We start from the raw sequence: 14,702 nt of genomic DNA on the forward strand, positions 1-14,702 counted from the left end.
CTCTTCCATGAGCAAAACATGATCAACACCAAGACTCCATGGGTGTTAGAATCATTACTATGTAATCAAGATTATTGACTCTAGTGCAAGTGGGAGACTGAAGGAAATATGCCCTAGAGGCAATAATAAAGTTGTTATTTATATTTCCTTATATCATGATAAATGTTTATTATTCATGCTAGAATTGTATTAACCAGAAACTTAGTACATGTGTGAATACATAGACAAAACATAGTGTCCCTAGTATGCCTCTACTTGACTAGCTCGTCAATCAAAGATGGTTATGTTTCCTAACCATAGACATGTGTTGTCATTTGTTGAACGAGATCACATCATTAGGAGAATGATGTGATGGACTTGCCGGTAATGATATTGAACTAGGTATGATGATACCGATGATCAAATCTCGGGCAAGTAACATACCGATGACAAAGGGAACAACGTATGTTGTTATGCACTTCGACCGATAAAGATTTTCATAGAATATGTAGGAGCCAACATGAGCATCCATGTTCCACTATTGGTTATTGATCAGAGATGTGTCTCAATCATGTCTACATATTTCTCGAACCCGTAGGGTCCGCGCGCTTAACGTTCGATGACGATTTGTATTATGAGTTATATGTTTTTGATGACCGAAGTTTGTTCGGAGTCCCGGATGAGATCACAGACATGACGAGGAGTCTCGAACTGGCCGAGACATAAAGATTGATATATTGAAAGGTTATGTTCGGACAGCGGAAAGGTTTCAGAAAGGTTCGTGCATTTTTCGGAGTACCAGGAGGTTACGGAACCCCCGGGGGGACTGATGGGCCTTCGTGGGCCTTAGTGGAAGAGAGGAGGCAGCGGCCAGGTGGAGGCGCACACCCCCCCTGGCCCAAACCGAATTGGACTAGGGGAGCCCCCCCCCCCCTTTCCTCTTTCTCCTCCACCTCTTTCCCTCTCCCCCCCCTCTTGGAAAAGGAAGGGGACTCCAACTAGGATTGGGAATCCTAGTTGGACTCCCCCAATAGGTGCGCCCCTCCTAGGCCGCCGGCCTCCTCCCTCTCTCCTTTATATACGGGGGTAGGGGGGCACCCCAATGGACAACAGTTATTCTCTTAGCCGTGTGCGGTGCCCCCTCCATAGTTTAACACCTCGATCATATCGTCGTAATGCTTAGGCGAAGCCCTGCGCCGGTAACATCATCAACACCGTCGCCACGCCGTCGTGCTGACAGAACTCTTCCTCGTCCTCAACTGGATCAAGAGCTTGAGGGACGTCATTGTGCTGAACGTGTGTTGAACACGGATGTGCCATACGTTCGGTACTTGCATCAATCATGAAGACGTTCAACTACATCAACCGCGTTACTAAACGCTTCCGCTTTTGGTCTACGAGGGTACCTGGACACACTCTCCCGTCTCGTTGCTATGCATCTCCTAGATAGATCTTGCGTGATTGTAGAATTTTTTTTGAATTACTACGTTCCTCAACAGCTGTGCCCCGCGTGTGGAGTCCAAACCCTTTGGAAGCTTGCCGACTCAAAACTTTTTCTGATTTTTTTTTGGGAATTTTGGAGCTCAGTAAAATTGATTTTAGTCCAAAGACATGTAGAAAGTATCAACAGTACTAAGTTAATATGTTAGTCCAGGGAAAAAAGTGATGTCAAAACTATGATAAAATGATATAAACATTGCATGAAATAATTAAAAAATTATAGATACATTTGAGATGTATCAGTGGTAAAACTATATTAGACAGAATCACCATGTGCCAACTCTGGTTGCGCCGTCCACGCCAATAGCGCAGAACAACGACGCCATCGAAGTTCCCAAAAGAAGGATTGCCTCACGAGGGCGCAGATGGCTGCGCCCAGCGAACACACAAATCACGGGATCATGACAATCGGCACAACACCTGCATATCTTCACACATGTAAGGCCTCTTTGATTCATAGGATTCTAAAAACATAGGAATAGAAGAACGTAAGATTGAAGTGCCATGGTCATCTCAATCCTACAAATTTTTGGGTTGTTTGATTGCATCATAAAAAAAACAAATAATTCTTCCAGGCGTTCTTTGGTTTGAAGGAGTTTTGTAGGAATTCTATAGGAAAAAAATCCTTCAGAGTTGTAGGAATAGAATCATATTTCTGTGAAGCAATTCTTCCTGTCTTTCATCTTTCATAGGAAAATAAACATTAGTCTAGACTCTTGGAAAATTTTATATGATGTGAACCAAAAGCACTCTTCATATTCTTACTCCTAGGATATGAGATACATGACATGTCATTTTCTACAAATTTTCTATTATTATGATATTCCTACCCTATGAACCAAAAAAGGCCTCAAAGAGGTATGAGTGGATGCTAGAATTTCTAGAATTTTTTTTTATAGAATTCAATCCTATGAACCAAACAATCAACATATGAAAAAATCGTAAGGATTCTAATCCTTCAAAACTCCTATAAAAATCATTTGAATCAAAGGAGCCCACGGTTGTATTTTACCGATCCGTCGCATGACTTCCACTACCCGACCGCCACACTAGAGCTGCCAGGCACACTTGTCCGGTCACGCTGACATCTGCACTCGTGTCCGTCGCGTCGGATGAAAGCAGGGGCATGCCATTTGGACGCGCCGACCTGCAACCAGGACATGAACTGACTTTTTTTTTTATTTGCGGGGGGACATGAACGGCCTCAACCCAAGCATCATATCACTGAGGAGCTATGCCTGATCTATAGTTCCCACCGCAAGCCGGCCAGACCAAACCATCGTTGAAGAGTAGCGCTAGCGCAAGCAAATCACAAACCAGATGTCAGATCAGGAGAAGGGTTAGGGAAGAAGGGGAGGGGCAGGCTTAGAGAGGAAGCCCGCCACCACTATCGGTCGGCTGTGGAGGTCATCGTCAGTGATGGTGAGGAGGAATGAGGAAGGAGGTGATCCAGGTTGCAGGTCGCTGGCGTTTGGGTGTCTCCGAAGTCGTGAGAGCGACCCAGGTAGGCGTCGACCTTGACGATTACTACTAGATAGGCGCCACATAGGACTAGCTGGGACCCCCGGGTAGGAAATTAAACTTTACCAGGACAAAGTGGTTGGTCTTTTAATAGTTCTCCAGCCGTATATTAAGCTGCAAGAAGACTGGCTTAAATTACCCTAAGATATCAAAAAAAATTTGATCTATGCATTGTACAAAGAACATTAAAAATATTAAAATTACATCTAATTTCATAGACAACCTAGCGACGACTAAAGCTGGAGCAAGCCGAAGGTGCACTGGTCATCGCCGACCCTCAACGGGCCGGGCAAACTTCTTGTACTAAATATAGTCGGGAAGTCATCATGCTATGCTAAGACCCCACGGGACCAAGGTACCAGAACAGCAATCATCGACGATGAAGAGAACCGTAGATTGGAAGGATCTAACATGTAGACACGCGAAGGAACACGAACAAAGACTGGATCAACGGAGATCCAACAAAGACCAATACCGACTGAATCCCGCGCGATCCGCTGAAGACACACATCCACACACCCTCCAACAACGCTAAACGCACCGCCAGGATGCGGGATAGGCGGAGAGGGCCTTATTCCATCTTCAGGGAGCCGCCACCGCCACGCCTTCCTGAGCAGGACACACACACTAAGAATATTAATTAACCTTTTAGCCACAACTAGTAGGCAGCTAGCAAAAATATGGAAAGTACTATTGAATAGTAGAATTATGCAACACAATCCAATTATTCTGATTTAGAACATCTAGTAAGGATTAACATACCTTTTTCTCCTCCTCAATCTTAGCCTTGATAACTGAGTATAGGGCAACACCAGAAATAGCAATGGCTGTGCCAATTCCAGTTTGTGTGGTGATCTTGTTGCCTGCTCAGCATTCCAAAAAGTATTATGTGACAAGAGTACACCAGTGCAAAAGAACAAGAGCCAGACATATGTATCGATCTTTAAGAAACAACAGATTTTAGTGATACCGAAAATGATGATTGAGAAGCCGATGACAAAGACACGTTTCAACACGTTGCCAACGGCATGTGTTAGAGGGGCCACCCGCTGCAATGTGTTTGTTGCAACCTGTATGTCCAGAATTCTTTTAGGACCAAATTATAACAGATAAATGAAAGAATGACAAAACTATCATCAAAATGGCACAACTATAATGCATATCTGCGATATCTTCTGTATCTGAACAACTAAAAGAAGTCCATGTGCACTATATGGAGGGTCACACTGTGGTTGGCACGGTTGAAGTTGATTCATACCATCTTGAAGTGAAACTTTATACCTGATTATAAAGGTGATAGAACAAGCCCGCCAAGAAAATATTGGAAACTAATTTTGCTAATCCAACTTTGGCAATTGCATCTTTAAATCCATGCTGCACTAGTTGAGGTCCTTCAATCTGCAAGTTAACACTGTGATAAATAAATATTCCCTCAGTAAACTAATATAAGATTGCTTAGATCACTAAAGTAGTGATCTAAACGATCTTATATTGTTTACAGAGGGAGTATATCACAATCAATGGTCTATACATGCAGAATTGGCAGTAAAAGTAGTTTGTGAATAGGAATTTATATCCAAGAATCAGTTTAATCGCGCAGTCACAAGCCATAATGCTGCAGGACAAGCAATTTTTTATTCCATTGAATATTCTCGCAATTGTTTGTGTTGCAGAAACAATACTCATATTATAATCAAAATTATAAACGAAATATATGCTCTCTTAATCATGATGCTAGATTGTTCATGCAGAATATTTGGGATTGTCATGCCCACACCAACGCATGGGCATCATCTACTTATACATAATTGCATATACAAACTGCATGCAGCCATGTCCACACATATTCAAGAACAGGAACTTGTGACATTAGTTGCAGTGTCATATTATCTAAAGTTTAGTGATAAATATAGACTTACAATGAGTGCTGGAGGAATGCAGACGATGAGAGCAATTATAGAGATATAGGCATACATATTGGTGCTATCCATGTCAGTCTAGGACAAATAGAAATAACAAGAAAAGTTGTTAAATACGAATTCTTCAAGAGGAAGGAAAACTGGGTGCAAAACCTTAAAGCAAGACACAAACCATAGCTTTCTTCGAATAAATGCTACGGTAGGTGAACGAGATATTAGAAATCATGGCATTGATGAAACCAGTCCAGTTGAATGAGAGTTCAGTGAGAGATGCGATTGATACACCTGTTCAGTTTAAAATAGTTAATCCTGGTCCACATCTCATTATAAGAATCGTGATTTTCAAGGTGTAATCCTAACATGATTCTACAATCATCGTGTCAACAAAGAAACTATCATGCCTAGTGCCTACGGTGCTCATCTTAGCAATCTTGCTAGTCACACTTTATGACCTAAGCAACCCCATACATCGTCACACATCAAAACGAAAACGACAATCTACAACACTTGCACATCAACCACACGGATAATTATGTGTTCTGTAACATATATTTTCCTCTTGTCCCAAAAAAAACAGCATAAAACATGGGAAGCTAAAACTTTGTGTGAATATTAAACCATTATAACAGTGATGATGAAAATATTGTACAGAAAAAGTCCTAAGTTATATATGAATAGCATCACAAGCAAAAAATGCAATAACCAGAAATTACCTATTACAACTGGAGCCAGAGATAACCACAATGTGAAGGGAACTTGCTGCCCGAGAATAAACTGTGAAGCAGCCGCATTGAAGAACGGCTCGAGAGCTGGATTGTATTTATTTGTTATTAAAATATTTAAAATATTTTCCTTAAAAGATTGAAAACATGTATAAAAGAGCAAAAACGCCAGCACAACAAACGGAGAACAAAATTAGAATATCGTTGCAGCACCTTTAATGGTGTGGGCAAATGAGACCGATACAGCAGCAAAAGACACAGTGCTCGTTACATGACCGATGGCATGGCAAATTGCAACTGGCAGCAGCAGCTTCAGAAGCGTCGAATTCATCGGCTACAAGAGTACAACAGTATTGGGTTTACTACTTCCTCCAGAAATAATGACATTAACATAAAAAGAACATGGACAAGAAACACTTGATGATTCACGGAAATATAGAAAAAATTCTCAACGAAGAACTATTTACATTTTATGCATAGTTCAATGTGATTCTTAGAAGCCATGTCATCATTTGTAAATTCCTGAAATTTTCAGAAAAGCACTCTATAGCACCATAGTGTAAGAGATCAGGGAGAATGAGTCATCAGTTGATTGCAAAGAGGTAAAGAAAAAGAAAGAAAATGTTGCAGTTCGAGTGATTTGTGTAAATGTTTCAGTTGACCCGCTGCTTCAATTGTGTATATATCCATCGAGAACCAACATCGTTAGCCAATCATAAGGAGTATGGTACCAATAAATTATTATCAGTAATTGTGTTAAGTACCTCAGAAAATAAACATATAAACAGCTAAAGACATCAATATGACCCAATGCTTCATGTTTTCAAAATTATAATTTTGTGAAACCCTGATCACTACTTGTGACTAAATATAACGAACCATGAGTCAGGGTTGTGGTGAGAAATACCACACGCTTTAGGAGACCGGTGCTCCAGCTGATAAGGCAGTACAAGACTCCAACCGAAAGATGGGTCACCGACACAAAGCTATGTGAATTGGCAAAACTTTTAGATGATGAACAGAACTAATCGCAGCATAAAAGAGAATTCGGACACATACTATGGATAGGGGAAGTAATCAAAGATCTTCTTGTTGAGAATGTTAAATATCACATTCAAAAAATACCTACAAATTGTATCAAAATAGCAACCATTAGAGATCTGTGGTTTCCATTTATACTGTCTGATATATGACCCGCAGGTGAGGTGAGTGAGCGTACCACATGAAGAAGAAGAAACCAGTGACAAGAGCCGGGTACCTCTCCAAAAACCCGATGGGCTTTGCTTGCCTGCAAGTGACAACAATAGGTTGTGTTAGGGTGACACAACAAGTTGTGTTGGGGTAACAGGACTAATCTCAAAGCTCTCATGAAGGTTGATGTTAAATTCTACACTGAGATATTTAATTTTTGAGAAAACAGCAAGTACAACAGACACACACTTCGAGATTTGTTAGGAAAACATGACAGAAATACTTAATCACAAAATAAAACTCTCTCTCACTATTGAAACTATCGAGACTGCGAGCATACAGGCACAAGCACACAGCTGACATGCATGACCACACGTGACACACATGCTGGTAGGAGCTAGGGTTCTACCGGGTCTAGGCCGGAGATTGTAGGGGAAGGAGGAAGCAGGGCGCGCGTGAGCACGCGGCTGCCGGCGGCTGGGCGCCGTCGTGCGCGTGGAGGAGGCGGTGGCGGTGAGAGGAGGCGGCTAGGGTTTAGGGTTTCCGGCTCCTCTAGGAGCCGGGCAATAGAATTGTCTTATTGCTTAATCTGAAAAAGAGTATTACAGCTTGTTTATATAACCACGAAAATAAGATAACTTGTGGGCTAAGCCCCTAACTAAACCTGCCCGGTGGGCCTCCTACGGGTATAAGTTACCCCGGTCATAACATCTCTCCCCGCCTGCGCAAACAGCTCGTCCTCGAGCTGAAAGTATGGGTAGTGTTGGCGGAACTCGTCGCGCTGCTCCCAAGTAGCCTCCTCCTCCGGAAGGCCAGCCCATTGGATCAACACATACCACACCCCACGACGTAGCTGGGCCTGCAACACCTTCGCGGGTCCCGGAAGGAGGCGGCCGTCGGAGGTCGGCGGAAGTGCGGGGGTGGTGGCCGGGGGCTCCCCACGGAAGGGCTTCAGCAGCCCCACATGGAAGACGTCGTGGATGCGAGCACCGTCCGGAAGCTAAAGGCGGTAACCTTCCCGATGCGCTCCAAGATGGCAAAGGGCCCGGCGTAGCGAGGGCCCAGTTTGCGCTTCGCGCGTGGGTCCAGGGACTGCGTAGAGCGGTGAAGAAGACGCAGCCACACCCAATCGCCCACCGCGAACTCCGCCTCGCGATGGTGGCCGTCGTAGTAGTGCTTGGCTAGCTGCTGGGCCTGAATGAGGCGCTGCCGGACCTCCACAAGCATCTCCTCGCGGCTGCGAAGAAGATCGCCCGCCGCCTCCGTCCGAGCCGTCGCCGGGTCAACCGGCAGGATGGGCAGAGGGGGGCGGCCATAGACCACCTCAAATGGCATGGCGTGCAGGGCGGAGTGATAGGAGGTGTTGTAGCAGTACTCCGCCCACGCGAGCCAATCCACCCAAGCGCGAGGACGATCACTTGTGACACAACGTAAGTACATGGCAATCACCTTGTTGACGACCTCGGATTCGCCGTCCGTCTGAGGATGGAAGGCCGTGCTCAGGCGGAGCTTCACGCCCGCCAACCGAAAGAGATCGCGCCAGACATGCCCCGTGAACACCGAGTCCCGATCGCTGACGATCGAAGCGGGAAATCCGTGGAGGTGGACGATGCCGTCGAAGAAGGCACGGGCCACGGACGCGGCAGTGTAGGGATGGCCGAGCGCGATGAAGTGAGCATACTTGGAGAAGCGGTCGACCACCGTGAGGATGACGGACTTGCCGCCCACCTTGGGGAGGCCCTCGATGAAGTCCATGGAGATATCCGCCCAGACCTGAGACAACACCTCCAAGGGCTGTAGCAAACCAGCCGGCCATAGTGTCTCCGTCTTGTTGCACTGGCACGTCACACAAGACCGCACCCAGTCCTGGACCAGGGCCCGATCACCGGGGATATAGAAGTCGGCGCGGAGACGATGTAAGGTTTTCTGCACACCCTCGTGGCCGTCGAGTGGGCCAGCAACAGAACCTGATGACAGAGGTCATCGTGTGCTGGCACGAAGATATGGCGCCCATGCAGGAGGAAGCCATCGGCAAGGCGCCACGGCTCCTCCAGGTCGCCCGCAGCAAGCCGCTGCTGAAGGAGCAGAGCGTCCGGCGCGGCCGCGGTGGCCCGTTGGATGTCGGCGAAGAGGGCGAAAGAGGGCCCCGTGCGGATGCATAGCACCGTCCCCTCGGAGTCACCGACAGTGGGGTCGTGGTCCACGTCGCGGCGAGACAGGGCGTCGGCCACAGTGTTGAGGCGGCCCGGACGATACTCGACGGTGAAGTCAAAGCGAAAGAGCTTGCTGATCCACTGATGCTGCGGCACGGTAGACAGCCTCTGGTCCAATAAGAACTGAAGGCTGTAGTGATCCGTGCGAATCCGGAACGAGCGGCCCCAAAGATAGGGCCGCCAATGGCGCACCGCCTGCACCAAGCCAATGAGCTCCCGCTCATAAGCCGCGAGCTTAAGATGGCGCGCGGCAAAGGGCCTGCTAAAGAAGGCGAGAGGGCCATCGCCCTGATGAAGGACGGCGCCGAACCCCGCACCGAAGGCGCCGCAGTCCACCACAAACGGGCGGTCGAAATCCGGCATCTGAAGAACGGGACCCTTCATGAGGGCCCCCTTGAGGGCCTCGAACGCCGCCGTCGCCTCCTCATCCCAGGCAAAGGCGTCGCGGCGCAGCAGGCGCGTGAGCGGTGACGCGATGAGGCCGAACTCCCGGATGAATTTCCAGTAGTACCCCGCGAGGCCCAGGAAGCCACGAAGAGCCCGCGGTGAGTGCGGTGTCGGCTAGGCCGCGACGGCCGCCACCTTGTCGGCGTCCATAGCAACCCCCTCGACCGAGATGATGTGGCCGAGGTAGGCGACTGAAGGCGTCCCGAACGAGCACTTCGAGCACTTAAGATGAAGATGGTACGCCCGAAGCTCGTTGAAGACGATGGCGACATGCTGAAGGTGCTCCGCCCACGAGGCACTGTAGATAAGAATGTCATCAAAGAAAACGAGCACAAACCGACGCAAGTAGGGGCGGAGGACATCGTTCATCAGAGCCTGGAAGGTCGCCGGGGCGTTGGAGAGGCCAAAAGGCATCACCAAGAACTCGAAGTGGCTGTGATGAGTCTGAAACGCCGTCTTGGCGACATCGTCTGGGTGCATTCGCACCTGGTGGTAGCCCGACCAAAGGTCGAGCTTGGTGAAGAAACGCGCCCCATGGAGCTCGTCCAGGAGCTCGTCGACCACTGGAATAGGAAACTTGTCCTTGAGCATCAGGGCATTAAGAGCGCAATAGTCGATGCAGAAGCGCCACGTGCCGTCCGACTTGCGGACGAGGAGGACCGGCGCCGAAAACGGCGACGTGGAGATCCGGATGATGCCCAAGGCGAGCATGAGAGCGCACTGCCGCTCCAGCTCGTCCTTCTGCAGCTGGGGATAGTGGTAGGGGCGCGCTGCAACCGGCGCCGTGCCCGGCAGGAGATGAATGCGGTGCTCATACACCCGGGCTGGCGGAAGGCCCTGAGGCTCGTCGAAGAGGTCGCGGTGCTGCTGCAGGAGGTGATCCAGCAAGGGATGCTCGAGCTCGGTGGCGGCCGCGGCAAGCTGAAGCTGCGGCGGCGCCAGAGAGGCGCCACCCACGCCCTCCCACCGGACGCGGCGACCCTGGCGCCAAAAGGTCATCGTCAGGGCGTCGAAGTCCCAGAGGATGGGACCAAGGGTCCGCAAGAAGTTGACACCGAGGATGAAGTCGAAGCAGCCCAAGTCGATGCCCGCGCACGTGATGGTGAAGTGCTCGTCGCCGATAGTGATGGGCACGTTCCGTGCCAGCCCATGACACCGGAGGCGGTCGCCGTTAGCCACCGTGACCCGAAGTTGCTCCCCGCCCGTCGGCTGAAGCGCTAAGCGGCGCATGGTAGCCTCGGGCAGGAAGTTATGTGTGGAGCCCGTATCCAAGAGGGCCACCAGGCGCTCGCCGTGAATCATCACCGGCAAGAGCATAGTCCGCTCGTCGCGGATGCCGGCAAGCGCATGGAGCGAGACCACGAGCGCCGTCGCGGGTGCAGCTGCGGGGGCGGCGTCCGCAGCAACTGGTGGCGGCAACTCGCCGTGACCGTCGGCGGGTGTGTCCTCCTCGATGTAGTCGGCTGTCTCCAAGTAGAAGAGGCACGGGCAGACGTGACCCGGCACGTAGGGCTCATCGCAGTTAAAGCAAAGCCCCTGACGCCGACGCTCAAGTTGCTCGGCCGGAGAGAGCCGACGGAAGGGCCGCGTCGCGGCCGGGGTGGCAGTCGCAAGAGCGGCCGGACCGGCGCCGGTGCCGGGGGCTGCCTGGCATGCTGTCGGCCTCCGTGAGCTAGGGCCGCCTGCTGCAAGGCCTGCGCGCGACACTCGAAGGCGCGGGTGTAGTACATGGCCGTCTGGAGGTCCTGGGGTCTCCGAAGCTCCACGTCAACGCGGATGTGGTCCGGAAGACCGCCGACGAAGAGTTCGGCCCGCTGCTGCGTCGTCACGCCCGGCACGTGGCATGCCAGGGCCTGGAAGCGGTTGGCGAAGTCCTGCACCATGGATGTGAAGGGGAGGCGGCCGAGCTCCGCCAGCCGGCTCCCGCGGATCGGCGGCCCGAAGCGAAGGAGACATAGCTCGCGAAAACGCTCCCAAGGAGACATACCACCCTCGTCCTGCTCGAGGGCGTAGTACCATGTCTGTGCGGCGCCCGGAAGGTGATACAAGGCGAGCCAGGTGCGGTCCGACGCGAGTGTGCGTTGCCCCCGGAAGAACTGCTCGCACTGGTTGAGCCAGTTGAGGGGGTCCTCAGTCCCGTCGTAGGTGGCGAAGTCCAGCTTGGCAAAGCGTGGCGGCGTCTGGTTATGACTGCCGCGGCCGTACGGCTCGATGGCGCGGAGCAGCGAGGAGGGTGACGCCCGGTCGGTGGGGACCGGGGGTCCCCAGTGGAATGGTGGGTCGGCGCGGCCCACGGAAGGACCCGCTGAGCCAAACGGATCGCCGAACTGCAAGGTGGGCGCCGGCTGTTCCCCGGCCTTAGTGTAGACGGGCTGCGGCGCCGACCCGGACAGCCAGGCCGGGAGCGGTGACGGAGACGACGGGAAGTGAACTTGCTGGATCGGAACGCCTCCCTGCGTGGTCGGCCCTGGCCCAGTGCTGAGTGGTGGAGGTGCCTGCAGCAGCGGCGGTTGCTGGATGGGGGCGGTGGGCGCTGGAGGTGCGGCGGGAGCCGGTGCCGGCCACTGCGGGGCGGCGGCGGGTGGTGGCGACAGCTGCAGCTGGGGCTGCAGCGTCCCAGCAAACGCCGCGGAGGCCCCTGGGTGCGGCGAGTACCACACCAGGGCCGGCGGCCCAGTGGCGGCGGCGGCCCGTAGGGGCTGGCCAGGTACAGCCGGATCCCCTGGACGGCGGTGACGAGGTCGTTGAGGACCCCGGTGATCTCCTCCGGGGTGTAGGCGGCGGCCGGTGGTGCGGTGGAGGGCGCCGGCATCTGGGCGGTGGCGGCGCCGGAAGATGCGACCAGCGGCGCAGACGGGAAGGGCAGCGGCGCAGTGGTGCCGGTCGGCAGTGGAAGCGACAGGGTGGGCGGCGGCGAAGACATGATCGGAACTGAGCTACCTGATACCAAGGTGGTAGGAGCTAGGGTTCTACCGGGTCTAAGCCGGAGATTGTAGGGGAAGGAGGAACCAGGGCGTGGGTGAGCAAGCGGCCGCCGGCGGCTGGGCGCCGTCATGCGCGTGGAGGAGGCGGCGGCGGTGAGAGGAGGCGGCTAGGGTTTCTGGCTCCTCTGGGAGCCGGGCAATGGAATTGTCTTATTGCTTAATCTGAAAAGGAGTCTTACAGCTTGTTTATATAACCACGAAAATAAGATAACTTGTGGACTAAGCCCCTAACTAAACCTGCCCGGTGGGCCTCCTGCAGGTATAAGTTACCCTGGTATAACACATGCGCATGTAGATAGGAAACTATTGAAGAGACTACCATCCTCACTTACCTGGGGCACATATCATCCTACTCCCTCTGTTCCTAAATATAATTCTTTTTAGAGATTCTACTATGGATTACATATGGAGCAAAATGAGTGAATCTACACTCTAAAATATGCCTATACACATCCGTATGTAGTCCGCATTAAAATCTCTAAAAAGACTTATATTTAGAGGCGGAGGGAGTACTTAACATGCATGGCTCCGTGTACTCTGAAAAAACTTGGAATCCAAGTGGATAGAAATGAATAACCTCAGCTCTTAGGGCCACGTACCATTAGTAGTAATGCACATTTTCTCCTATGTTGAGAGCATGTTCACGAATACTATACATATTTAGACCAACTAAAGCATGCATGTGAAATCACGTCCCAAAAATTCATGAATTTTGGTAGGACAAAGTATTTTCACTCAGCAAGTCGAGAACAAAATATATATATATAACATAGTAGCATTGGCATCCAAATAGAATGCTATCGGAGGAAATTTATGAGCATTGGTTTACAGTATTCAGAACAAAGCATGATTTAAGTGTAGGGGTCCAACTTCATCTTGTATCCCTTAATTAGAAAGACGGAGGGGTTAGGGCACAAATTTGTAGAATTTGACTAAAATTTTGAAAGAATTAGGCATTGTTTGGTGTTTCCCTAGTGAACAAGCGTCTGAGCTGTGTGCCCAGTCAGCTGTCAGTCGTCCTAACAAGTAGATCGAGCTCTTCAGTTTGGGAAAAATAACAAAACTACTATGGAAGATTTTTTTTAAATGAAGTAAAGGCTGTTACAACGGCACAACTAATGGATAAAATGCGGAATTCACTCCGTAATGCAGTGGGGGCTGCGGGAAGGCAAGAGCCAAGAGGCACTAACCCCTGGGAGTCGGATGAGGGGGCGGCCGCGGAAGCCGACGTCCGGAGGAGCTTCCTACTCCCCGGAGGAGACAGGGGCAGAGCGCCGAAGGAGGAAGTGGGGAACAGCGCCGGGCGGAGCTTCCTACCGCAGACAAGGTGGGCGGCGTCCGAAGCGGAGCCGCCTCTGACATGGAGCGACGGGGCTGCGCGGCGGCGTGACCGCTGGTGGCCGGCGACGGCGCCGCCGCAGAGGATGGTCGCGAGCGCCGCCATTTGTGTTTACCGCGAAGACGTTGTGTGGTGGAGGTGCGCGCGCGCGGAGATAGAGCCCGTCAGACGAAAGAGCAACAACAGTCGAACGTCCGTAATAAATCTGAGCACACCCCGGCCCGGCCGACCCGACCCGAAAAAGCCCCACCTGACCGGCCTGGTCTTGCCTGTGGGTCGGGGCCTGGGCCTAATTTTTTTAGCCCGAAGGCCGGTCCGATGGGCTTGTCTTGGCATTTTTGCATTTTAGGAAAGAGGCCTGGCCCGGTGCCCGATGGGCTTTTTCTCTAATGGGCTGGGCCTAGGTTTTCTTCTACGGGCTTTATTAGGCCCGGCCCAGCCCAACTTATGGCCAGGTATAAGAGCACACCAGCCAAGCAAAAATGCTACACTTCCAGGCTACCTAAGGAGCTTACGGATTAACCTGCTCCCTCGATTTCAATCCAATCTCTCAATGTAACTTCTTGTGATTTGAACCCAACCAACCTCGATTCCCACCTTCGTCTGTAACAAATCTTCCGTGAGGTTGGTTCTCACCAACTGTCGATCTCCAAGGCACAATGGCCTATACTTTGTTTGAAGGATTTTCTCGCAAAAATCCGATCCATTATTTCTCCGCTATGAGCATTCACAACCAGCGCTCCCATGTCCTTTCCAAATGTCCTAGTGGCCAGCCCCATCTCGTACCCAACCCATATCTAGAACGGACCGGATGTGTTCGGACGTTACCACCATGTCAGACTGTCCCATGCTGGCTTATACCGTCCCGCCGTTGTCCCCATAAATAT

At 51.0% G+C, this 14,702-nt stretch overlaps 1 protein-coding gene across 1 annotated transcript; it reads right to left on the bottom strand.

Moving 5' to 3' along the window:
- Nucleotides 1–3,079: 3,079 nt before the first annotated feature.
- LOC119323405 (triose phosphate/phosphate translocator, chloroplastic-like) lies at nucleotides 3,080–13,986 on the bottom strand. The gene is made up of 12 exons (XM_037597054.1): nucleotides 13,667–13,986; nucleotides 6,861–6,929; nucleotides 6,701–6,766; nucleotides 6,549–6,627; nucleotides 5,855–5,975; nucleotides 5,633–5,728; nucleotides 5,092–5,204; nucleotides 4,920–4,997; nucleotides 4,282–4,398; nucleotides 3,971–4,070; nucleotides 3,763–3,863; nucleotides 3,080–3,609 (listed from the first exon to the last, which is right to left on the bottom strand). Exons 1-12 carry the CDS (start codon nucleotides 13,918–13,920, stop codon nucleotides 3,583–3,585), a joined length of 1,221 nt encoding a protein of 406 aa, XP_037452951.1. The 5' UTR covers nucleotides 13,921–13,986; the 3' UTR covers nucleotides 3,080–3,582.
- Nucleotides 13,987–14,702: the final 716 nt, after the last annotated feature.

This window comes from Triticum dicoccoides, chromosome 1B (assembly GCF_002162155.2).
Source record: "Triticum dicoccoides isolate Atlit2015 ecotype Zavitan chromosome 1B, WEW_v2.0, whole genome shotgun sequence".
Taxonomy (NCBI): Eukaryota; Viridiplantae; Streptophyta; class Magnoliopsida; order Poales; family Poaceae; genus Triticum; species Triticum dicoccoides.

Bases quoted from the DNA above. Each gene is read 5' to 3' on its own strand.
- LOC119323405 (XM_037597054.1), bottom strand. From the start codon at position 13,920: ATGGCGGCGCTCGCGACCATCCTCTGCGGCGGCGCCGTCGCCGGCCAC. The intron at 4,399-4,919 runs GTAAGTCTATAT...GTTAACTTGCAG, and splicing joins GCATTCCTCCAGCACTCATT to ATTGAAGGACCTCAACTAGT. The intron at 3,610-3,762 runs GTATGTTAATCC...TGTCCTGCTCAG, and splicing joins AGATTGAGGAGGAGAAAAAG to GAAGGCGTGGCGGTGGCGGC.